General features: G+C 31.7%; 3 protein-coding genes across 8 annotated transcripts; 2 read left to right on the forward strand and 1 right to left on the reverse strand.

Annotated features, from left to right (window-relative positions):
• Window positions 1–1,219: 1,219 nt before the first annotated feature.
• LOC131948605 (17-beta-hydroxysteroid dehydrogenase type 6) lies at window positions 1,220–6,549 on the reverse strand. 3 transcript variants are annotated; one of them, XM_059310212.1, is made up of 5 exons: window positions 5,939–6,430; window positions 5,634–5,684; window positions 5,173–5,357; window positions 3,969–4,144; window positions 1,220–2,796 (listed from the first exon to the last, which is right to left on the reverse strand). In XM_059310212.1, exons 3-5 carry the CDS (start codon window positions 5,331–5,333, stop codon window positions 2,144–2,146), a joined length of 990 nt encoding a protein of 329 aa, XP_059166195.1. In that variant the 5' UTR covers window positions 5,334–5,357; window positions 5,634–5,684; window positions 5,939–6,430; the 3' UTR covers window positions 1,220–2,143. The 3 variants fall into 3 exon arrangements, with proteins under 3 accessions (XP_059166195.1, XP_059166194.1, XP_059166193.1); XM_059310211.1 differs by having other exon boundaries at window positions 5,919–6,430; XM_059310210.1 differs by lacking the exons at window positions 5,634–5,684; window positions 5,939–6,430 and adding an exon at window positions 6,440–6,549.
• A 3,167-nt stretch (window positions 6,550–9,716) lies between these two features.
• LOC131948596 (C-type mannose receptor 2) lies at window positions 9,717–18,305 on the forward strand. Its single transcript, XM_059310197.1, has 13 exons — window positions 9,717–9,804; window positions 10,591–10,746; window positions 11,573–11,689; window positions 12,061–12,330; window positions 12,853–12,969; window positions 13,220–13,270; window positions 13,620–13,733; window positions 15,740–15,859; window positions 15,971–16,087; window positions 16,918–17,097; window positions 17,224–17,343; window positions 17,436–17,555; window positions 18,286–18,305. Exons 1-13 carry the CDS (start codon window positions 9,717–9,719, stop codon window positions 18,303–18,305), a joined length of 1,590 nt encoding a protein of 529 aa, XP_059166180.1.
• A 787-nt stretch (window positions 18,306–19,092) lies between these two features.
• LOC131948603 (C-type mannose receptor 2) lies at window positions 19,093–26,099 on the forward strand. Of its 4 annotated transcripts, XM_059310206.1 has the most exons (12): window positions 19,348–19,358; window positions 20,288–20,373; window positions 21,147–21,247; window positions 21,527–21,727; window positions 22,056–22,175; window positions 22,290–22,406; window positions 22,845–23,045; window positions 23,352–23,471; window positions 23,586–23,702; window positions 24,142–24,342; window positions 25,730–25,843; window positions 25,949–26,099. In XM_059310206.1, exons 3-12 carry the CDS (start codon window positions 21,160–21,162, stop codon window positions 26,095–26,097), a joined length of 1,428 nt encoding a protein of 475 aa, XP_059166189.1. In that variant the 5' UTR covers window positions 19,348–19,358; window positions 20,288–20,373; window positions 21,147–21,159; the 3' UTR covers window positions 26,098–26,099. The 4 variants fall into 4 exon arrangements, with proteins under 4 accessions (XP_059166190.1, XP_059166189.1, XP_059166188.1 ...); XM_059310207.1 differs by lacking the exons at window positions 19,348–19,358; window positions 20,288–20,373 and adding an exon at window positions 19,093–19,298; XM_059310205.1 differs by lacking the exons at window positions 19,348–19,358; window positions 20,288–20,373 and adding an exon at window positions 20,008–20,185 and having other exon boundaries at window positions 21,533–21,727.
• Window positions 26,100–26,516: the final 417 nt, after the last annotated feature.

The following is a 26,516-nucleotide window of genomic DNA, read 5'->3' on the forward strand; positions in this document are numbered from 1 at the left end:
AGTTGTATTTGTTTCTGTATTGTAATTTAAAAAAAAATTAATAACACTGTTCAAACTGTATATATAAAGTAATTATGTGTGAAGTTTTATGTATAACATTTTCTAATTCAATTATTCGTAAGCAAATACATTATACAGTTGCCTTAAACTTAACACCCCTCTTGCCAAGTGGTACTACCCGTAGAGGTTTTTTAAACAATGCAATGCATCGTAATGGTTATTTTTAGAATGGAAAACTGATGCAGCTGTTAATACGTGTTGTAAACGTAGACACTACTAGACTTGTACAATAATGCTTAATTGCCTCATGGAAAGAAATCTTGTGATTTACATGTGCCGACCAAAACTATTTTTTAACAAATATCATTGTTAAAACTTTGAGTTTAAAAAGTTTCCAAAAAGGCGCCACTTTGCTGAAAATGGCCAGAGGGGGAGCGGCCGCTCCCCCTGCTCCCCCCCTGCGTACGCTACTGGTCGTGATCTTTTCTAGCTAGATATTGAAAAAGATGGCAGAGAGCAAGCAGCTATGTCTAACGACTTTCGTTGTTCTAGACCATTCGTACTTTAGTTTATTAGAATTAAAGAGGTAGAGTAGTGATCTGAATAGCACGATAAAAACAGTGGCGTCAAAAGTCAGGGGTGGGGAGTGCGGTCCGCAGCGGATGACTACAGAGTGAAAAATTGTAAATTATACTGAAAAGTTAAACTTTTACCCAGTTAATTTTTTTTTTAAATTTTATTAGGGGCAGACGGACGACACCAAACCGAAAATGTAAAATTGTTGCAGGGATGGGGTAATAGTGAGGTAGAACACAGCTCGACGACTGCCCAGATTATAGGGGCGTCGCTGGGCGCTAATGGGAGCCACCAAGTACACCACTGCAGGCGCCGGGTTAGGCACCAGGTCCGTTTTAAATATCGAACGTGGTGTGTCAACGTGTCACTATTGTTCAGTGCTATTTAAAATGAATGTAAGCGCCACAGTGCTCACTGGTGAGCCAGGGTTGCTCAGGGTCATCAAATCTTTGAACGATTATTGTAGTCCATCTTATCCATAGTGTACAGCACTCTTGAAAACGCCATAGTGCTTTAACTTCTTTATTTCACGTGTAATGTCAGTCTCTTTTTTCTGATATTAATTAATCAAAATTATTAATTTAAAGAGCAAACAATAATCTATGCATGTATTTTGTATCATTTTATTCAAACAATATTTTGTTTAAATTAAAATATATATGTTACATAGGTAGGCCTATATATATATTATAAATGTATATAAACATTATAATTATAAGATTTATTCTGATCATGCAATACAAAACAAACAATAAATCACAGATTTTATCAGAAATAGACTCAGTCTAGATGTTTGTATAATAAATAAAATATTTGTGATATTTGGGTGAATAAAATCATAAATTTAAATGGATGCTCTCTTTAACATAACATCCAAATTTTTTATTGGCACATCTTGGTTTAAAAATATATATATTAAGGTCTGCCTTATTCCTACCCATATAACCTAGTGTTGAATCTGTTTACACAAATTCTAAGAAAACAATTTGGGATCTAATTTACACGGGACACACAGTTTAAATGGTTTTTTGTAGTAGACAACAATATGTGTGTGCTTAATTAATCAAGCTGAGGTTGATGTGCCCATGATACTTCCTTTATCTCAGTTCAACAGCAGACCCAAATACTGAGTCGTCCCAGCTCTAATGGGTACCTTGCTCAATTTAAGTATAAATACATGTAGTTGGGAATTATTTTGACTACATAATATTGTGATTAAACAAAGGACAGTGAAATAGATGAACTCTTCTATATAATTCAGCTCCCCTATAATTGGTATGGACTGAAAGACTACTAAAATTTTAATATTATAAAATAAGTCAGCTGTTGTTTATATTATTAATGGTACATTAATAAATTAATTTTAGTGCTTAATCCTGATTATAAATATTTAACCAACAGCCATAAATAAAAACGGCTGTGCAATCAATTATAGACAAAAAATATTATTGTAATTAATTGCCATTAAACAACAAAAAAATTATACTGCTAACTGAATATACTCTGATTATGATATGGTAGTAAAATTCTCAAAATAAAAATATCACATTTGAGAAAATTAAAATATTTACGCCAGCCTTTCTCCGTTTGACAATAGTCTTTTTTCTTGAAATTTCATTATCCAGTCCATAATTTTCTCAGGCAAAAGGTACAAAGGAACAAATATAAACTTTGCATCAAAACCAACTAAATACCTACATCTAGGGTACTTTGAGGTTATGGCATGTATATACGCATCAACAACTTTGTACGTATCAGGAGAAGAGTTTGCAACCACGCCTTTAATAATTTTACAACAATCTTCAACATAGGTAGCCCCGTAGGCCTGTCTCACTTCCTCTGGAGCTTTCTCATGGCTGTCTTTAATGGAAGCAAAGAACCTGCTCTCGTCCAGTATTGTGGTTCTAAAAAACCCTGGCTCTATAGCTATCACATCAACCCCAAAATCCGACACCTCTCGTCTAATAACATCAGTGAACGCCTCCATCCCAAACTTGGAGACACTATAAGGCGCACTCACAGCTGGACATCTGCCCATAACACTGACCATGTTGACCAAACGTCCTTTAGATTGACGCAGCAGTGGAAGGAAGGTCTGGGCAACTTCTATGGGCCCAAAGAGGTTGACTTCACAAGTGTTGATGACTTCCTTCCTTGTGAACATCTCCACCACTGCTGTTGGTCCTGCTATACCAGCATTGTTGACCACTGCCCACAGAGCTGAAAAAGTGAAGTAAATACTTGAGAAGTTCATTTAAGAAATACATAAGAAATACTCTGCTATGTGTTACAAATAAAATTGATGGAAAAAAGTAATTAAAATGTAAATACTATAATGCGATATTGAGCAAAAAGTATTGAAACAAAAAGGATTAATGATTGATGTGGTGTACCAAACCTAATTTTCTAGACTGAATAAAACATAATAATACTTTGACTTCAAGATAGATTTTAAAAATTAAATAATGTACATCTCTTCTTATTAAAATAAATTAAAATTATTTTATTGTGCTGAATGTTTGCACACACTTTTTCTCTATGACTACTAAGTATCGATGTAAAAACATACCATAGTAAAAATTAAAACATAACATTCATTATCAACACAACTAAACTATCAAATGATTTTTATTAAACACTTTTATTTCTTAAAATGTGTGTGGAGTGGGGAGGAGTTATTAAAACTCCTGAAAGTTGCATTTACATTTATTAATTATCTAAACAGGTGTTTCTTTATACACTACAGTACACTGTAAAATTGATTGCCATTTTGATTTTGGTAGTGAGGACATTTTCAATAAAATGTTTCATAAGAATTTGAACTTGTACTAACACAAATAGAATTGGTTTATTTTTATAGTTTTGGGAATTCACAATTTTAGGAAACAATATTTGGCTGATCTAGTCAGTCAATTGCTGCTTTTTCAATAAACCTAATTTGTATGGATGATTAAAGTGAGTGATAAAAGATGGGTCTACAATTCATGTCATCACACTGTCAGGGGCTATAGGAAATTGGTTGTATTGCTTCAGGGGTAAGGCGTTGTCATATAGGCAGCACAATATACAAATGACATTAAAAAAAAATTATACCTGATAAAAATCATAAAATATTTTGGAATTAAGGTGATTACTTTGAGGTATGTGGATTTCAATAACCTTTTTTGTTAAATTTTATTTATTTAAATCCATTTTCCTGTTAAAAGTGACTACTTAATAAAAGTAAATGCAAAAAAAAAAGTTTGTTAATTTTGATTCAAAATCTCATAAACTTGTCATATATGAAATAGACATTTAAGATATCACATTCTGAATGATATAGTGTTTCATAACTAATAGATAAGAAGCAATATTTCCATAGCTAAATATATTTCTTTATTACAAGAGCTCACCATTATTACTGGGAAGTTTAAATTTGACTGTATTGTAAGCAGATTCAATACTGTCACTTTTAGTTACATCCACTTTAAGTGCAAACAGGTTGTTGGAACACGAGCTGGATAAGAACTGGCATCCATCATCAGTCAGACATCCAGCAAATACATGGAACCCAAGCTTATCCAATCGTCTGCAAAATAAAAATTAATAAAATCATAAACAATTGCTTAGTATAATAATTATTTGAAATTTTAATAAATTAGCTAAGACAGCAACTACTTTTGATATGGAGACTGGAACAATGCAGTATTATCTATTTTATCGACTTATTGTTATCATTCAATGTTACATATTTTAATTTCACAACTAAAACAAAGTTTATAATGAAAGACTGTTGTAGAAATCGACATGCATATTATAGAAGAAAAAATAATAAACTAATTAACACCAAGTCAAACTTAGTAAGAAAATAAAAATGCTTAAATATGATGAAAAATGTATTAAATACTGAAAAGCATTGGGATTTTCATTACACTTTATACACCCATATAATTAAGTTTTTAGATACTAGTGCTAATTCTAAAACTTAGACAAGCCTCAAACATTTTTCTGATGCATAAATATGTTGAAAGTTGATCAATTGGAACCACTTTTCTATCTCAGCAAAGTAGGTTTTGAGTGATTAGTTACTAATGACCAAATTTGAATCTTACTTTAGTGAGCTTCAGTAATTTTTTTTTTTTAAACTGGAGAAGGTCATTTAGTGAATTTAATTTAGTGGTGAAAAATTAATAGATTTTATAAATGCAACACTACATAATAACCATCTTTAATTTGTACAGAATAGTTTCTAGATCTATATAAAATAAAAAAAATTATAAAAACAATTCAATATTTCCTCAATTTCTTTCACTATTTAGTAGTATTTAATTACAAATGGTTACATATAGGCCTACTTAAATACTTGTTCATCTTTGCTTCTATTTTTCTCACTATGTTACACGAAAAATTATAATTTAAATTAGAGGAGGTGGAAAAGGAAATAAAGATACAGCTATGATATTTAATTCACTGTTCTTCACTATACCTTTTAAAAATCCATCTTTATTAAAAGGGCAACAACTATATTTTACTTGGGATCATTATCAAACAGTTATTGCCCCTACAAAAAAAATAATTATAGTATGATATACTAAAAATTGAGTTAAATACACTTACATGGCTAAATCCTTCCCAAAGCCACTGTCACAGCCAGTGATGAAAACATATTTCTCTGAGAACTGACCCACTTTAAACAACCTCAACACCCAGTCCAGGAAATAATAGGAAATCACCACGAAAGCTATGCCACTAAATAGGCAACTGCATAGGCACATCATTTTCCCTCAGCTAGCCAGATATTTCTGAAAGTTCAAATAAGAAGCCAATGGAATAGAGATAATATAATATTTTTAAAGAAAAAAACCCCACATTTTATCAATACTTAAACATGTATTAGTTTTAATAAAAATCATTACATCTATTTTATTTAACATCGTTCGTTCAATAGTTGTAGATATACCTTAGCAGTCTAATTAATTAGTAATTATAAGTGTTTGTAGAATTGTAAATCTATTATTATATTTTCTAGAATAGATATAAATTATGATTAATTATCTGATAATGGGAAAAAAAATAACCTTTGAGTCTTGACCTGGAATCTAATAAAGTAATAACTGAATCAGCAGCATCTAAATTAAAAATAAAACACCATTAGGCCTAACCTATTAAATTATAACTGCATACTAAAAGAAACGTGGCCTACTTAGTGGCTAGTTAGTAGTAGATCTAGATTCTAGATCTAGTTAATACTAGTTATGCTTACTGTGACAGTTACACACTGACTTAGTTTGTTCTGTCAATGAAATATTTAATATTAGTAAATAAAGTTCTTTAGTAGTTCTTAGTACTAGTAACTTACTTACTTAGTAGTGTAGTTACTTACTACTAACGTCTTCTTAGTTCATGAAAACACAAATCTGCGAATAATAGTCCTCTTACTTGCACATTAAGTGAGTGTGATACTTATATTAGACTGTAGGCTCGCGTATTTAATAATTTGTAATTGTATCTAGTACTATCTAGATTCGAGATCTAACCATAGCCTAATATTACAACATTCTATCAGTCCAGTTTCTTCGAACTACTGTTTCTGTTAGATCTAGATAGTACTGTTGGCATGTTACATTTATTATCACAAACTGAACTTAGACTTTTAACCTTTGACCTTAACCTCATTTTCGCCTAGAATTTTGTCTTATAGTATAGGCCTACGGCTTATAATTATATGTATAGACTGCCTTGGAACTAGATTATCTAAATCTAGGTAGTTTCTAGTGCCTCCTAGTTCTATAATCCAAATGTGGCCTACTATTTAAAAATTAAACAAGATATCTTTAATTTTATTCAACTGTTGTGCGCTTCATGCCTGCATAGATCTACGTACCAGCAGTAAAACTAGGCCATACTTCCTGTCAACACTCTTGCTTCAGTAAACACACGGTGTTAACTGCACTTTAACATAAGAGAGTTTGTCGCCTCAATATTCATCAGTAGAAAGAATGTTTAAAAACGTAATCCAAAACAACACAGTTAGGCCTAGATATCTATTTTGTTTATAAGATTGGTGACCCATACACACAGCTGATCGGTTATCAAAATATTTTTTTGTTTAGCCTGACGTGTGTAAAATTAAACGGTGGTACTAATAGTAATATAGGCCTGCTGGTTTTTTAAGAAATCCCAGCTAACTTGAGATAGCACTTAGGCATATTCTCAGTAGCGTCGCCAAGGCGGGAGCCTGGCAGTGGCGTAGCCATAGTTTCTTCCAGGCATCTCTTCGATAGTCTACCCGAAATGGAATTAATATAGAAAATATATACTTCTAACAGTGTCCGCCCCCCCCCCCCCCTAAAATTATGGTCCGCCCCCCCCCCCCCCCCCAAAAATTTCAAGTGCCCCCCCCCCTAGAGGCGTAGCGACCCCTCCCAGCGCCCGGGGACAAACTTTCGATTCGCACCCCCCACCTCGAACTTTTCATTTGCACCCCCCCCCCCTCAAACTTTCGATTTGCACCCCCCACTCGAACTTTTCATTTGCACCCCCCGCCTCAAACTTTAAATTTGGCGCCCCCCCCCCTAAGGTCGGCGCCCGGGGACATATGTCCCCCCCCCGCCCACCCCCCCTCGCTACGCCTCTGCCCCCCCCCCACCCCCCCCCCCCCCCGGGAGAAAAACGTCTGGAAGAAACACTGGGCGTAGCTAAGGGAGTGTGGGGTGACCGCCGAAGGGGGCGCCAAAGGGAGTAGAAATAGACTAAAAGCTCATTTTAACCTGATGTATTGAGTTATACACAGTCAAAGGTAAGAAAATAAAAGCACACAAGGCATTACACATAGTTTTTACTGTTTTCTACATCTTTTTTTGTGGCACGAAATTAAAAACTTATGAGATATATAGTGACTGGTAGAAAACGCCTCCAACAAGTGTTTATTCAAAAAAATAATTCTGCCTGGGGACGGGGGGGGGGGGGGGGGGAGGACGGGGGGGCTAAAATTTCAAGGGGTGGGGGGAAGCGAAGAGATGCCTGGAAGAAACTCTGCCAGCAACCTTTCCAACGGAGGCACTTTTCCACCAGCATGAATAAGTATAAATATAAATGGGAGGAAGGGGGCAGTGGGGCGTAAAATTGATACTTCGCCCTGACGCCGAAATGGGTCGCTACGCCTCTGGAGCAGGGGTGACACTATACCAAATCTAAAACAGAATTATAAAAGTTACTGCCATAGCAAAGCTTTATCAAATATTAAAGAAAGGATTATAGCAGGGAGCAAGAAAAATAGACACCTAACTGTTGGGAGTGGAGAGAGTTGAAACCTTTAATTATTGCACCTTATGAAGCACTGCAAAATACGTATGTATAAGTCAGCATACTTTTGGCTATGGTCACACTCCACCTAGCTTAAATATAGATCTATCTTAGGCGTCGACAACTATCAACACGGATACAAAGGGAGGCGGTACAATGGAGGGGGGAATGTAAGATCTCCAGCCATGATTATTTTTAAAAAAAGTTGCGACCGACATTGTAGTATGAAAGACAGAACTCGGCAAACTTTTGAAGATAATTTCTTCGAGCATATCAGCTAGCCCAAAAGTAACAATTTCCTTAACATTTTACCTAGCCAAAGCCCAACTATAACTATATATATATATATATATATATATATATATACATATATATATATATATGTAAATATATGTAAATATATGTAAATATTGCCCATATAGTTAGGCTTTAGTTTTAGTTACATAAACTATGAATTCATTTAGCAATAGTAAATATAACTTGTATATTGGTATGCATCTTGTAGGACGAAACAAATTAATAATGCAAATGGCGTTTGATAATCGTCTAACTAGCTAACCATTAGATTTCTTTATAAGGCCATACAGTTAGAGCGCTTAGAAGAAAAAAAAATGTTACACAGCAAGCTTCGAGAAGGTGACCGGCTACGCACTGTTGAGGTTAGAGTTAGGGTATAGATTGCGAGACTAACAGTAAACGTATCTGTACTACAGGCTGCCATTCAACGAAGCACCGATTAATATGCCATTTACCCACAACCCAAGGCCATAAATATTTTTTTTCATTCAACTTGCTGTCAAGTTTAGCCCCATTAGCGGGTTTAGGATCCTTGTCATTGACACGAATCATAATGATTCAAGTCGTGTTTGGGAATATATATCATTACACTCTCAGGATACCATCAATCGAAACAGAAAAAAACGTATAGAGAACAGGGTATAGAATAAATAGTTTAGATATACCGGTTTACTTTATATGTATCAATAGTTTAGTGGTAAGTCGCACGTTTTTCTTTTAAAAAAATTACTTCAACCAACTTTATATATATATATATATATATATATATATATATATATATATATATATATATATATATATATATATATATATATATATATATATATATATATATATATATATATATATGTGTGTGTGCCCTGTGTATGCGTGCGTATCTCAAAACTGTAACTCTAATTTTTAAAAACGTTTTCAAAAAGGTATTATAATCATTATTTTCTAATATTTATGTGATGAGCACTGTTACAAATGGTAAGAGTGTAGAGGGGATGGAAGCCGGCGTTGTTACTCAAACAGCAATATAAACTGAAAGTGAAATATCACTTTCTGTTTATATTGCTGTTACAAATGGAAAGAGATGAGCGAAATTTGTTTTCGAACATGTTGAAAAAAAATCTTTTTAAAAATTGAGTTTGAGCAGTCTGGTTTTGGGGAAGCGATTGTACTTATTTTCAAATTTAGCCAGAATAATTATGTTTCTGAAAATAGAATAGCATAAAATAAACACAATTATTTATAATATTCACTAAGTTAACTGTAAGGTAATCGATACTCATAATCTCACATATTAAATGGCATATTGCTTTATTGCAAGCTGTAAACAAACTAAAAAAAAAGTAGACAATTGTTAAATTAAAATTAAAAAAAAAATTATTTGTATCATTTCAATCATTAATACAATTTTAGATGTATGCAAAATGTGCGGTAGTTCCCCCAGTCAAGGAAGTAAAATAGTTACGGTTCGCAGTTGATCAGCTTATAAAACCACCAGTCAATAGGCCTACTTACATTAGCAATACGTAACATTTTTTTTTCTTTTACTCAGGTTAAATGTGAAAATGGCTGTGAAAGTAATGCAACTTCTTCAGCTGATTTTATTTGCTGCAATGTACGGGATATTGTGCAGTTTAGTGTCTGTAGAAAGCGGTAAGTTTTGCACAATAAACTAGTGGTTCGAAATATATTAAGGGTAGACAACCTACGTATTTTGAAAAAGCAAAAAAATACAATTTCAGGTTTAGATATCGTTTAATATAGGCCTACCATATCTTCGTGTTAAGCTATAAAAAAGCAGTTAGATCCCTTTTCAGAAACCTAATCATGATTTCTTCAGGCTTCTAAAAATCAGTCCAATAGCCCCATAAAAATCATAAGTGTAATTTAGTTGCATGTCCAATATGTGTGTTAGATTGAAAATTTTAAACCTAAATACCAATTAACCAATATGTAATTTGGAAATAAATCAGAATAGCTGTTACTGGTCTGCATTGTTTGTTGATATACACAAATCTTAGGATACAGTAAATGTCCAATACAAGAAATTATTTTTTTAAATAATATTATATTTAGTATGTATACACAAATCTGTAGCCATGTTGAGTATAGTGCATCTAAGACCGTAATTAAACCCAGGGGCGTAGCGAGGGGGGGGAGGGGCGGGGGTTGCGGACCGCACCGGGTGACACAATTTAGGGGGGTGACACCAAGGCAAAAAATAGCAAAATATATAGAGAAAAACTTGAGGGGGGGGGGGGGTGCAAATCGAAAGTTTGAGGGGGGTGCAAATAGAAAACTTGAAAGTTTGTCACCGGGAAGGGTCGCTACGTCTCTGGGGGGTGACACCATTAAGTGCCGCACCGGGTGACACCCTACCTCGCTACGCCACTGATTAAACCTTTGATCCGCATACCTCATAAAATCTCTTTTGTTTAGTGTGTAACCCCAACTGGGACCAGAGGGTTGGAACAAATACCTGTTACTTATTTGTTTACAAAGTTACCTCGTGGTACGGTGCTAGAAGCGATTGCTTTGCAAAAGGCGGAGTTTTAACCAGTGTCAGTTCACAGGACGAACAGGATTATATAGCAGGTAAGTGCAGTTAGGAAGCAGATAAGTCGCAGGTTCTTCCTACGAAAACTCCACCATTCTGGATGCTACGATCAGAGTTTCTTTCAGTCTACCGTCCCTCCCCCCAATGAAATGGAATTTATATAGAAAATATTATATACTTTTAACACAATTTTAGTCCCGGAAACCTTAGTTCCCCCCCCCCCCCCATCCACAGAAAAAATTATGGAAGAAACACTGCCTACGAAAACTCTACCTTACCAATGCATACTACATACACATACTCGCACGCACGCACATTTATTATACGCACACACTTACGTGTAAACAACACCCTTATGCTAAAGAAAACAAGTTTTTTAGCTTATTTTTTTCAGAACACTTGCTTATTTTAAATGCCTTTTTTGTACTTTTTTATTTTCTACTTTTTAGAAACTGAATTTTAAATATTTTTTTAGTCGATATGTAGCTGCGTTACGACTAAAATATTAGCTCTAAACCCCGATCAGTAACTGGCGATCATAATATGGTGTGACTGTGTTCAGTTCCTGCATCTTTTAAACAGGGCCTACAATATTTGGTACGGAGAGGTAGTAAAATTATACAGTCTACATACTTTGTTTTGGTATCTATTTGCTTCTGGTTAATCAGCTTATAAATCAGCTTATAAATCAGGTTTATATACCTGTTCAATTAAAAGACAATAAGACATAATTTTCCTAATTCTTGATGTTTACTGAATTAAAAACAAAAAAAAACAACTTTACGCGACAGCGTTGGTAAATGTTCAAGTTTATTTTGCTTTTGTCAACTAATAAAGTAATGTAATTTTTTTCTATTTAACTAGCCAAGATTGGTCGCCTAGGTTATGAAGGTTTGTGGATAGGTTTTACTGACGAAGCTGTAGAAGGTAGATGGATAAATGTCGACGGAACACCTGTCTCATACACCAACTGGTACACAGGTACATTTATTATATCAATGACGGCGCCAGGGCTAAGGCTAGGGCTAGGGCTAGGTCTCGGGTTAGGGCTAGGGCTAGGGCTGCGTTCAGGGCTATGTTTAGTGTTAGGATTGGAGATTGGATTTAAGTTTAGCAATAGAAAGCTTGTTATGTTGATTGATATGGCTATGTATAAATTTAGTATGTTTTCCCGAAAAGGTAGTAATTCCCCGGGATTATTGTCATTAAACACTGTGAGAAATCTCGAATATCGAGAGGGGGGATAAAAGCCAAGGAGTATTACAATATAACCATACTTTAATAAAGTTACTATTGAAAAATTGTGTTTCATGTCACTGAAAATAATTGAAAACATTATGTCCGCTATCTAGGTGAGCCAAACGACGACGCCAGAAAGGAAGACTGTGCTGCAATAACCCAAATTCATTTTCCAAAATGGTATGATAAGGACTGTAGCAATCAGTTTCCTTACATCTGCAAATCAAGCACCGTACCACCGTGGCAAAACAAACTAGGAACAAATCTTTTCTACATGTTTGTTCGAAATCCCTTACCGTTTTATTACGCCAGAGATTATTGTAGGACAAACAATGGATTATTAGCTAGCATAGCATCCCAACAAGAGCAGAATTATTTTTCAGGTAAGCCTATTTGTTTGAAATAGTTTCCATTTTTAGGGTCCTAGTTGTAAAATTGTTTCCCTTGGTACTTTTGATCTCACACATGGGAGGTAAATAGTATTTATTACTATTATATTCAATGCGTTTCCGCTGTCACTGCCCCCCCCCCCCCCGTTTTTAAAGACCCTTCCGTATGCTATAACCAACGGAATTATGATGATAATAATTTATATTGGACTTATTTGACGTGGCTGCTTATAAATTATTTTTAAATTAAATTACTTGGGAAGACACAAAATTATACACATTTTTCTTACCAATTTTACTTTTGTTGAGCTAATATTTTACAAAAACTGTCAAATTAAAATATTAGAAAATAATTTGTTCTGCAAATATTTTTTAAAAATTTGTAATTTCCACAATAGCGTTCTGTTTTGAAATCATTCCATTTTTAAGTTCAGCGATTTTTTAAAAATGTGTGTCTTAGCTATAATTGCATCATTAATGTTTAATCAAATATTTTCATTTTTACTGTATAATCAGCCATGATTGGTCGCCTCGATACAGAATGTTGGTGGATAGGCTTGACTGACGAAGCTGTGGAAGGTAGATGGGAAAATGTTGACGGAACACCGGTCTCATACACTAATTGGTATCCAGGTAATGTTAGTGCATCGATGGCCTTGGCAATAAAAATCTTGGTTACGTATTGTGAAGAAAATAGTAAAAGAACGGCGTGGTCGGATGGTAGAGTGCCATGACTACTAACTGGAATGTTTAAAGTTTGTATCCAAGGCTCGAGTTCATGGGACGTCCGCGGGTCGTTTACTTTCCCTAAATCACAATAGTAAATGTAAAGGGGGTCGGGCATAATACTGACTATACTATTTTTAACGTGCTTTGTTCGCAGAAACAGGTGAACTCTACTTCATGTATCCCATGACCACCTTGGGTAAAAATGGTAATCAAATACACGCTGTTTGACCCAGAGTCAAACATGGAGTTTTCAAAACAGGTGAACTCTACTTCATGTATCCCATGACCACCTTGGGTAAAAATGGTAATCCAATACACGCTGTTTGACCCAGAATCAAACATGCAATTTTTAGTTTTACTAGACAAATTAATTTACACCCTAAAGGTAGCTTTAAAGATAATTGATCGAGTCTGCAACGAAAGCGTTGTTTAATGACCAATAATTAATTACGCTCGATGGTTAGGTAATGACTTCAAGTTAATTACATCCGATATTTATATAACACAGCAATTTAGTGTCAATAAATGCTAGTGCAAACATTAAATCTACCCAGGTGAGCCAAACAATGTGGGTGGAAACGAAGACTGTGCGGGAATAACACAAATTCATTTCCCACTTTGGTATGACAAGGATTGCAATAACCTGTTTCCATTCACCTGCAAATACGGTATGATTTCCACTCTAGAAACAATAGTAGTATTTATCTAAAGTTATTATATGTAAGTTTAATACAAACATACAGCAAAACGACACCGCATTTTTTATAGAATTATTCTCTAAATTTTATTTAGTAACAGATAAATAGGCGCTATTCACTGTAAATAAAAATACAATTTCTTTTTTCAAATTAATGCATAAAATTATTCTGCACAGGCAATTTAGAGAGCTTTCCACATATTATATATATAGTATTTATACTGTGTTACATAATTTATAATTTTTTTTACCCACACCCTACAATATCTATTGTAGTACAACTTTTTATTTTTATAACACCTCCACTGTTTTTATTCTGCTAGCTATTCCTATCGCGCATTGATGCGATCTTAGCGGGAAGGTAATTCAAGAAAACTCTTTATGATAACATCCAATTTAAAATTGCGTTAAATTGAATAAAACTATTTAAGTTTTAAAAATAGCATTCAGTTATATAAATTGGGCCATTTGTTTAGGTTATTTCAAAAGAAAAACATTGATTATATCGCACGGTCTGGACGTATAGTGATAATAATGTTCCAGGCATGATCTAAAACTTCATTTGTTATGTTTCTGCAAGATGATAAATATTTTTAAAAAATACAGAATTTTACCGGCTTTTGGTTCATTACATATTGACAAATTGTATCAGTCTTTAGCCCTGACTGAGCCATTAAAAATGTATTACCCTATCCTAAGCTATCCAGAACTGACTTTACCCTATAAAATATCTAATTAAGATGCCAATGGAGCTAACAAATGTAACTATATTTTACAAAGAACATGTTACAGAATCTTGTGTCTCATCTTTAAGCAAATTTGTTGTAGAAGAATGCGACGTTTTTTTTTTAAAGTAAGCCTAGTAAGCCTTTTTAACATATATTTAAAATATAATATATTAACATAAATGAATATATATATATATATATATATATATATATATATATATATATATATATATATATATATATGTATGTATATATATATATATATATATATATATATATATATATATATATATATATATATATATATATATATATATATATATATATATATATATATATATATATATATATATATATATATATATATGTATATATATCATACATATCAGTTTCTAAAACCTGGGAGAAAAGAAACGGAACAAATTTGCACTACATGTTTGTTGAAATTCATTTACCGTGGTACGAGGCGAGAGATTACTGTAGAGCAAACAATGGAAGTTTAACTAGCGTCACTTCTCAAGAAGAACAGGATTATTTGGCAGGTATTCGATTTTAATTATTTTAAAATATCATTGGATTATGCGATCGATCTGACCCACATTTATTCATTAGATGATTTTGTGTTTGATTAATGACAATATGGAGCAGCCGTAATCAATGACTAAACTGTATTAGGCAAAATGTTAAAAGTTTTAGGGGCAATCACACGGTAAAACCTTGTCTTTCAATACGATAATAGACTGTAATGGACTGACGTAAAGCAACATTGTGTTTGTTGTTGCTGAAACGGGGTTGTTTATTTCTAATATGTTTTTCAGACTTCTTTCTCTCAGGGGAGTTGGGGGCACTTGACAGTTATTGGACAAGGGCAGACTTAACTTTTTGGGGTGGGGGGCGGACACTGGTTAGAGGATATTATGTAGGCCTATATATACAGTATATATATATATATATATATATATATATATATATATATATATATATATATATATATATATTTATATATATATATATTTAGCGGTGGGAGTCTCCCTGCCCTTCCTGCAGAGATGCTGGAAAAAACTGTTTAATTCTTCTTTTTGAAAGACTCTCATTAGTCATTAATACATTATGCCACTTCTGCTGTAAATATAATGATTGAAAATTGGTGGTCCCTTATTTCATTGTAATCAATTTTAACATTGTCAAATTGCCATACTTTGTTAAAGTTTGTAAATAAATATTTTGCGATATATTCATTAAAAAACAGGACGAAGTAAATCTTTTCAAGACCACTGCTGGATAGGTTTCTCTAACGAACGTGAAATCGGAGTGTGGCAATGGGAGGATGGTTCACCTGTAACATACTTAATCTGGGATCGCTTTCTGAGTATGTCAGTTTTATCTGCATTTATATTTGGGATAATATTGTAGCTTCATTATTTTAAGTTAAACATATGAACAAAGACAAATTAATAGATAAATCATTATTATTTTTTAGCACATTCAGCCAATTGGACTATTGAGCATTGCGCAGTTCTTGCAAAATATAATTTTTCAACATGGCATGATGAAAAATGTGTAACAAGGTATCCGTTTATCTGCAAGCAAGCACCTAGTAAGTTTAATATTGATAATTTAACCGAAGGCTTTACAAGTTTGATAAACAATGCCGTTCGAAATTTAATTATGTCATCTATCATTTACTTTTAGCTTTAGTATTCGAAAAGACGAGTTTCATATTATGGTGATACTAGTAATAGGCTATGCTAATTTTGTAACATTTATGATAATTGTTGTAAATATTTACCTGTAATAAGTTGTTGATTCAATGAACAAATTATAATTGATTCTGTTTTAAAGGGATATACACCATGCTTGTGTAGTAAACATATATCACGTATTCTAGGTTATTTTTTAAAAGTGTTGCAGCTAAATCAAAGTCATTTAGTTTGCAAAACTGAATGTGCATAATTATTTATTAACGATTTGAATAAGTACACGGTTTAACTGAATTTTAAAATGCGACTATATTTTTTTCAAGTCACATATCAAATTTGTTTTTTATAGAACATTTTAAGTTGTTTTTAAGAAAAAATACAGAAAACAAATTATTAATGATAAGTTTTTTATAATTTTTAAAGTATTTTTAAAGTTTCATTTCAATATGTTTGTGGAATTACACATGTTTAACGTATATATCGTTTTATACACATTTGTTTCTTGGTTGAGTTTGATCTTAATAGGCTTAGCGTTATGTTTTATTTTTATGATTAAGTACTTTTATGATATATATATATATATATATATATATATATATATATATATATATATATATATATATATATATATATATATATATATATATATATATATATATATATATATATATATGTATATGTATGCGTACACATATACATTAACTGATAAATACATTCAAAATTTTAGACATGACTAACAGTACACACACAACCCTCTCATTTACCTGGGAGAATAAATATGGAACAGATTTGCACAACATGTTTGTAAAAACTAGCTTATCATGGTATGACGCAAGAGATTATTGTATATTACACAATGGAAATTTAATAAGCGTAACATCCCAAGAGGAGCAAGACTATATTACAGGTATTATTAGATTCCCTTTCTAAAAATATGTATCATGAGAGCGTCACACCATTTAAATAAAATGAAATTACTGTTATTATGAAGGTTTTATGTAGTTCACATTATGTCTGTATGTGATTATAAAAGGTCGGATTAGGTCTGCTCAAGGGCATAGCTGGATTGGATTATCGGACGAACTTCAAGTCGGAAATTGGCAATGGAAGGACGGATCACCTCTAACATACTTTAACTGGGATCGTATAGTAGGTTCGTGTTGTTTTATAGGTTATGTTGTATTTTAAATAAAATATGAAGTACTCAAGGCTTCGTGTATTCATTGTATTTATTATAATTATTAGCTCAAACAGATAACACGACATATGGCTATTGTGCTCTACTTGCCATTTACAACGTTCCAATGTGGCATGCTGCCTCTTGTATGTCATCGTTTCAATTTATCTGCAAAAGAACTTTCAAAGGTAAATCAGTTGTGTGTCTGACAATTTGTATTGAACTTAATTTTAACATATATATATATATATATATATATATATATATATATATATATATATATATATATATATATATATATATATATATTTATATATATATATATATATATATATACATATATATTTATTTATTTATTTATTTATTTATATATATATATATATATATATATATATATATATATATATATATATATATGTAGGCCTATACATATATATATATATATATATATATATATATATATATATATATATATATATATATATATTACATTTTTATTGTATGTATCCATGATAATAATTCTGAATTTGGCGTTTAGTTGATTTTTTTTAAAAAATGTATTATATATATATATATATATATATATATATATATATATATATATATATATATATATATATATATATATATATATATATATATATATATATATATATTTATAAGATTGTGATATGATAAAAACATCCTTTTTTTGCGTTGCTCGTATAACTCACGCCAATAATAATTTTCGACACATTTTGTTTTGTGTTTTATACAAGGATCTCTTGTAGAGGTAGGTAAAATAATTTTTCTTATATGGATTTTTATTTTTTACGTTGCACTTGATGATGTATGAACGTTGACTTTAAGGCTTAAGAGTAAAATCGGCCTCATTTTTGTATGTTTGTTCTCTCTATTAAATAACTATACAAATTACAGATTGTTTCAGCCGGGTTTAAGTATACTGTTGTTTTTTATTCATATTTTTAAATAAATATTTATTAATCTCGTTTATTAAATGACTGAACTAAATGAAATGTACATACATATTTATTTTGATTTATCAATGTGAAATTAATAATGCTATACACCTAATTATTATTTTTAATCAATAACAGTTTAGAAGCCTCTCCTAAATGTACTCTATGCTTGCTTCTATCTTTCGGTTTGCGGACAAGCTTGGGGTATTATAGCCGTTCTCTAAATTGAATCAGGCACGCCTGCCGTCGCCCGGGCAGGGTTCGATTTGGCGCCCTGGGCTATCCTGTGAGCGCTCTTTTTTGCGTATTATTCAACGATACCGATCTAATTTTTGCAATGGACGATTAGTGTTTGATGCAAGCTTGACATTTGTACAAATTTTTGGCTAATCACTGAGAATATCGAGCATATCGAGCATAACATAATAAAAGTAAGCAAAACGTGAATTGCTTAATTTAATATTGTTGTGAAATTACTCAAAAATATGATAAACTTTAGAAAATTGTATATTGCGTCTTACTAAAATAATTTCATTATTTTTTTTAAAGCATGCAGGATAAAAACAAAACATACAAAAAATAACTTGATCGATAAAACAGCTAACTATCCCCGCCCATTTTACCCGTCGTGTATTTGAATGGGGAGAAATCTAGCAGACGACACATTTCTGCTGAACGGCGGTGAAAGGTTACAACAACACTCCTTAAAAACTAACCCGCGGTATCACTGAGTTTCAGTCATATCATCGTAGCCATTTAAAAACATACGCGTGTGTTCACAAATCAATGCAGCGAATTCGTTCACCACCAACACAAAACAAGAACAACTGAATTTTAATCTTTTAAGATATTAAAAGTATCATTAAAATGTACGATACGAGTTCAATAGCAAGAGGGGACATAACAAGTACTAGCGGTGAACGGTTGGTTTGTTTCACGCCTGAGATCTGTCAACAGACCAAAAAGGGGCAGGTAATGTGTAAAAGATTTTATGAGCGGCCAAATGCTTTCATTCAAGAACGTTTGACACTTGTGCTTACCTTCATTATTTTACATTATTTTAAAGATACTTAAGATTTAAAATAAATATTACAACGTCTGCAAAGTTGTTAACTAGGCCTATATGAAAGCTAAAAAAAATCCTCTTTTTGTTCCCGTTTTACTTTTATGTATTCTGCTGCTAGTTTGATAAAAAAAAGTTGACTTGATCTCAAGTACGGGAAGATATATTCTTGGATTCCTTTTCTTACGAAATATATTACGGTTTGTAAACGGCTGGTTTTAAATCTATAAATAACCAAGCCTGTGTTCATCAACGTATGTGGTAAAACGAGGTTACACGATGTGTACTATCAACAAGTATTTGGGTCACATTTCACGCAGTGTTAGGTACACTCTGTAAAATGGTGACACTTTCCTAATTTAATTTGTTATTAATATTTTTAATAGGGTTTTTTAATAAAAATACCCAATATACAGGTCTTTTAACTGTTAAATTATCTCTAAAAAAATATTGGGAGGTTGAAAAACATCAGAATTTGTCAAACTCTCGATTAAGAATCGAACATGCTTACAAATACATACTGTACGCTCCGTATAGATAAAGCAGAGAAAACTGTCACAATTTAATTTAATTTTGTGCTCTATTACTATACTTCTTCTATACTCAGCAAAAAAAAAGTATAACGTTTTCGGGCTTTTAATGCTTCAAATAATATTTATGGTAACCTATTTCACTATGGATGTATTTTACTTCAGCGATGCATAACATTCCTATGTCTGAATGGTGTGCTTAGGTTGCACTTGTTTGATCAAATACATTTGTCGCGTTCTCATTGCATGGCTTATGTGTGTAGAATGTAAGTAACAACTGTTAAACTACGCCCATAAGGATTAATCGATTTTTATGTATGGAAAGTATACAAGCAATATATTATGATTAAAAATTCTATCAAGTGAAGATAGATCAAAACAAAATACATGTACTTTAAGAGTTCATAAGCTTTGTGCAAATACGTTGGCTTAGCCTAGGAACACCAAATATAAGGTAGGTAAAAACTTATAACAATAACTGCATAACAATGTTTTATATAATACATGCGTTTGAATTGTATTATAGTCTTTCCGCGGAGGGCGAGCTTAAAAGGGCGACAACATTTAGAGACTCTCTCTCTCTCTCTCTCTCTCTCTCTCTCTCTCGCTCAGTCTCTACTCTTTCTGTCTCGGTCTCTGCCTTCGTCTCTCTCTCTCTGCCTCAGTCTATGTCCGTGTCTCTGTATCTGCCTCCGTCTCTGTCTGTCTTTCTCTCTATCTCTGTCTTTCTCTCTATCTATATCTCTGTCTCTCTCTGTCTCTCTTTCTGCCTCAGTCCTTATCTCTGTCTCTTTGTCTCTGCCTGTATCTCTTTATATATATATATATATATATATATATATATATATATATATATATATATATATATATATATATATATATGTGTGTGTGTGTGTGTGTGTGTGTGTGCGCATGTGTGTGTGTGTTTTATTTTAGAGTGGACTATGACATTCTTAAACCATGTACAGGACACGCATATTTACTTAAACTTATTTAAACTATATTTACTTAAACAGCAGTGTACGCAACTATTAACGCAATAGCTTGTAAAACGAATACACACGCAATTCGTTTTTTTTTTTGGTCTTGTAGTTAATCTCTTATTTTAAGGTTGTATGACAGTAACATAAACAACTTGAAATACTTAACTTCATTTGTTAACATTGTGTACAATCCAAACAGTAACAGACTAAAACTAAAACGAACTTGCTATATTTTAATTTTCAGGGGAAATATCAAAATGGTATTTAAGATACAACTAAAACGTGAGTTACACCTGTCACTTGTGATTTTCGGAGTATTCTGCAAAATATTTGCAAATAGTAGCGGTACGTTTTGCAATTGGATAATTGCTTTGTTTAAGTTTATGTTATGTGAATTTAAATAAAATATTATTGTAACGTTTTAATACCACGTTTTAATTACATATTTGCACTAAAAAGTGAAAAAGAAAATAATACACGATTTTCTTTAAATACAGTCTATGATAATAAACCACTATTTTAATAACTATAAGTATTTATATAGGTATACAAATATGTAAAGGTATTCATAATATGTAAATCTTACATATTGTTTTTGTATATATAATATGCACATTTTAACAGTTACAGGTATACAAGTGACTCAAATGACTGATACTACCACTAAATCCCCTTCGTTTATCTGGGAGAATAGAAACAGTACAAATCTGTACTACATGTTTGTGACAACTCCTTTGTCATGGTATGATGCAAGAGATTACTGTAGAGCAAACAATGGGAATTTAACTAGTGTTACATCACAGGAGGAGCAGGATTATTTGGCAGGTGTTTGAATTAAACAAGATTTTGTTTTTATTTTTCATTGTACAGAATAACATGCAAAGTATTTACGAAATATTATTACATTTCTAGCAGCAGTTTAAGAGTGTAATTTTATTTTAGTAAAATATTCATTAATTATATGTGTTTACTCGCATAACGTATGCATTTGCAGAATAATTTAATAATAAAAAATATTTTTTTCAACAGAAAATTTAAAAAAAAATTGTTATCAATAAGTTCGACACAAAGCAGTTTTTTTTTTAAATTGTACTATTTTTAATGCGTTATATAACTTAACATTTTAAAAAATCTTATTTTTTTTTCGAAACAGTCCATACGAGTTTTTATATAGATCACTGCTGGATCGGATTAACTGCTGAACGTGAAGTGGGAGTATGGCAATGGGAAGACGGATCACCTGTAACATACACCAACTGGGATCACATTCTACGTATGTGTGTTATTTACAGCTACTTTTAAAATAAAACTAGAATTTACATATATCTTTTTATAACCATGTATTTTAGTTTTAAAACATGAATAAAGAAATAATGTTGTTTAATAGTGCAGCCGGATACTTGGAGTCAAGAATATTGCACAGTTATGGGAAAGTTGAATTTTCCTACGTGGCATGATGTACACTGTTTTTTACCTTTTCCGTTTGTCTGCAAAAGAACACCTGGCAAGTATCAAACTTATAATTCACAGAAAACTGTTCAGTAACCGTGGACTGTTTATTTCGGTATTTAATACTTTGATAAAAGAATATTTTTTCAAGTATTCGAAAAATTATATATTCCAAGCTTTTTTTTGTAAAATCTTCATTGATTTTTGTGCATTTTATCATAATGTATTTTGACTAAAAATCGTGCAATTAACTTTCAAGATAAGTGTATTTTTTACACAAAATGTAGTTGATTACTATTAGTTTGAGATGGCGATTGTTCCGCGTCTTAATTAATAAATTCAGACGTGTGTAATATTTACGCTAATATGTTAATTGGAATTTGTATATTTTACTTTAATTTACATTTATATAGGTATACAAATATGTAAAGGTATTCATAATATGTAAATCTTACATATTGTTTTTGTATATATAATATGCACATTTAAACAGTTACAGGTATACAAGTGACTCAAATGACTGATACTACCACTAAATCCCCTTCGTTTATCTGGGAGAACAGAAACGGTACAAATCTGTACTACATGTTTGTGACAACTCCTTTGTCATGGTATGATGCAAGAGATTACTGTAGAGCAAACAATGGGAATTTAACTAGTGTTACATCACAGGAGGAGCAGGATTATTTGGCAGGTGTTTGAATTAAACAAGATTTTGTTTTTATTTTTTATCATGCAAATTGTTTACTTTTATTACTTTTCTAGCAGCAGTTTAATTTAAGAGTGTAATTTTATTTTAGTAAAGTATTCATTAATTATTTGTGTTTACTCGCATACCGTATGCATTTGCTTAATAATAAAACATATTTTTTCAACATAAAATTTAAAAAAAAATGTTATAAATAAGTTCGACACAAAGCAGTTTTTTTTTTAATTGTACTATTTTCAATGCGTTATGTAACTCAACATTTAACAAAATCTTGTTTTTTTTTCGAAACAGTCCATACGAGTTCTTTTATAGATCACTGCTGGATCGGATTAACTGATGAACGTGAAGTGGGAGTATGGCAATGGGAAGACGAAACACCTGTAACATACACCAACTGGGATCACATTCTGCGTATGTGTGTTATTTACAGCTACTTTTGAAATAAAACTAGAATTTACATATATCTTTTTATAACCATGTATTTTAGTTTTAAAACATGAATAAAGAAATAATGTTGTTTAATAGTGCAGCCGGATACTTGGAGTCAAGAATATTGCACAGTTATGGGAAAGTTGAATTTTCCTACGTGGCATGATGTACACTGTTTTTTACCTTATCCGTTTGTCTGCAAAAGAACACCTGGCAAGTATCAAACTTATAATTCACAGAAAACTGTTCAGTAACCGTGGACTGTTTATTTCGGTATTTAATACTTTGATAAAAGAATATTTTTTCAAGTATTCGAAAAATTATATATTCCAAGCTTTTTTTTGTAAAATCTTCATTGATTTTTGTGCATTTTATCATAATGTATTTTGACTAAAACTCGTGCAATTAACTTTCAAGATAAGTGTATTTTTTTACACAAAATGTAGTTGATTACTATTAGTTTGAGATGGCGATTGTTCCGCGTCTTAATTAATAAATTAAGACGTGTGTAATATTTACGCTAATATGTTAATTGGAATTTGTATATTTTACTTTAATTTACATTTATATAGGTATACAAATATGTAAAGGTATTCATAATATGTAAATCTTACATATTGTTTTTGTATATATAATATGCACATTTAAACAGTTACAGGTATACAAGTGACTCAAATGACTGATACTACCACTAAATCCCCTTCGTTTATCTGGGAGAATAGAAACAGTACAAATCTGTACTACATGTTTGTTCCTACTCGTTTATCATGGTATGATGCAAGAGATTACTGTAGAGCAAACAATGGGAATTTAACTAGTGTTACATCACAGGAGGAGCAGGATTATTTAGCAAGTAATCTTAGTTTTTTAAATTGTTTTATAGAAATTAAACTAAATTGCCTCATACTACTAAAACTCTTTGCTAGGTTTACAAATGTGTACATTTTTTTTTGGTGTAAATTCCGCGTGATCGGAGCATCTGCACTATGTGTAGAACTAAATGTAAAATGCATATTTATGTAGAGAATAATGTTCATTGTTCCCGAAATTGTGTACACACATTTCTTTAAAGAGAGTAATTAATGTATTGAAAATTGATATATTTATTTATTAAAACACCCATCTGATTATAAAAGTTCAGAACAAATACTTTATTTACTTATTTTCACAACAAACATGGCGGCTTCCATGGAAGACCATGTTTCCCATTCAAAATTGTAACGCATTAATTTATAAAACAAAATTTTTCTTGCGGCTATAGCTCTGTTTATTTGTATCCGACACTAATTTACATTTTTAATAGATTCAAGCTGTCGGAGGAAAGTAAGCCAAACCAAAAGTAATTAGTTAAAAAGAAAAACAAGTTTATAAATAATTGAGATTCTTTATTAAACTATTTTAGTCCTTGAATATTTAATAAAAATCTTTTTTTTTTTTTTTTTTGCAACGGCATTGTTAAAATTAAAATATCATTTAATTCAAAATAATATATGGTTTGATTTTACTTTCTTACAGAGGCTACGTAAAATAACTCAAATATATATATATATATATATATATATATATATATATATATATATATATATATATAGGCTATATATATATATATATATAGGCTATATATATATATATATATATATATATATATATATATATATATATAGCCTATATATATATATATATATATATATATATTGCCTATATATGTTCTCTAAAAATGTATCTGGTGCAGTGGCGTAGGTAAATGGGGGGGGGGGGGGGGTTGGGGTTAGCTTTTTGTGACGATATGTGATAGTGGGTAGGGGAGGTTAAAGATAAAAATCGTCAAACGAGCTTGACGTAGTTAATGAATGACTTCGAAACACACAGTTATCCAAGGATAACGGAGTGTCTAATATTCTCATAAAGATTGTATTATTGCGCCTTGGAAATTAAGGTCATGACCTACGAAGTAAGTTAAGAAGAGCCACGTATCATGCACCCTTTACACAAATACGTGATGTTAGCAATGGATATGTGCTACCTATAAGTACTATTTGCCATTAGTCGTGTCGCAAGGGGTTCGTTCATATTTGTTTTCAGACTTTTCTCGCCTAGATGGGTTGCCATCCCCACCACTATGACCAGCAATCAGCCCGGGAGTTCGATCTCAGGACTTTTCTATTTATTATTAGTATTCATGTTTTTCGCATTTAAATTTAAGTGATGGAATATGATTCGCTGCATTACAATTGAAACAGGTCGGATGAGCTTTGCTAAAGACTGCACCTGGATAGGGTTTTCTGACGAATCTGGAATCTGGAAATGGGAGGACGGATCATTAGTAAAATACACGAATTGGGATCGTAATGTGTGTATGTATGTTTTTACGCCGTTATAATATGTGTATATAAGTATATGTACACAATGTAAAAATGATTTTATAGATACATATTCAGGGCCGTTTTTCTACTCATTAGCTGATCTGGACAACAGGACAAATGAACACTGTGCAATTATTGCCATATACAACGTGGCAATGTGGCAAGGCGCTTCGTGCAAGTCATCGTATCAGTTTATGTGTAAAAGAACTGGCAAAGGTTTGCATTGTTTTATATACGTATGCTAAATGTGTATAGGAAAGCTAATTAATTATTATAAATTGTACATATTTTATCATTTATTTATTTAAGTTATTTTACTGAAAAAAAATGAGAATCTGTGAACTCTATTCTTGAATAATTTCATACTTTATTTTTTTTTTAAACGTAGGCCCCTACTTTAATTTTACGTTTTCAAAAATGTTTACCGCCCGTAAAAATAATTCGGCACTTCATTTTGTTTTTCTCTTGATAAAAAAGACAAGTTTTCAAGGTAAGTGTTACAGAATGGCAAATTTATATTATGGTTAACTTTGGTTGTTATATTAATGTTTTCTTGAACATTTATAAAATAATATATTAAGACACACATATTTGTTTATAAATTTAAAAAAAAATGATTATTTTACATTTTCTGATCTAGTTAATCATTTTTGCATAATAAATG

This window comes from Physella acuta, unplaced genomic scaffold (genome assembly GCF_028476545.2).
Source record: "Physella acuta isolate Inbredline_101_S28 unplaced genomic scaffold, ASM2847654v3 ptg000651l, whole genome shotgun sequence".
NCBI classification, from domain to species: domain Eukaryota; kingdom Metazoa; phylum Mollusca; class Gastropoda; family Physidae; genus Physella; species Physella acuta.

Bases quoted from the DNA above. Each gene is read 5' to 3' on its own strand.
- LOC131948605 (XM_059310210.1), bottom strand. From the start codon at position 5,333: ATGATGTGCCTATGCAGTTGCCTATTTAGTGGCATAGCTTTCGTGGTG. The intron at 4,145-5,172 runs GTAAGTGTATTT...TTTATTTTGCAG, and splicing joins TTTGGGAAGGATTTAGCCAT to ACGATTGGATAAGCTTGGGT. The intron at 2,797-3,968 runs GTGAGCTCTTGT...TCACTTTTTCAG, and splicing joins TAAACTTCCCAGTAATAATG to CTCTGTGGGCAGTGGTCAAC.
- LOC131948596 (XM_059310197.1), top strand. From the start codon at position 9,717: ATGGCTGTGAAAGTAATGCAACTTCTTCAGCTGATTTTATTTGCTGCA. The intron at 15,860-15,970 runs GTATGTCAGTTT...ATTATTTTTTAG, and splicing joins AATCTGGGATCGCTTTCTGA to CACATTCAGCCAATTGGACT. The intron at 17,344-17,435 runs GTTCGTGTTGTT...TATAATTATTAG, and splicing joins TAACTGGGATCGTATAGTAG to CTCAAACAGATAACACGACA.
- LOC131948603 (XM_059310204.1), top strand. From the start codon at position 20,166: ATGGCTTATGTGTGTAGAAT. The intron at 21,728-22,055 runs GTGTTTGAATTA...TTTTCGAAACAG, and splicing joins GGAGCAGGATTATTTGGCAG to TCCATACGAGTTTTTATATA. The intron at 24,343-25,729 runs GTAATCTTAGTT...CAATTGAAACAG, and splicing joins GGAGCAGGATTATTTAGCAA to GTCGGATGAGCTTTGCTAAA.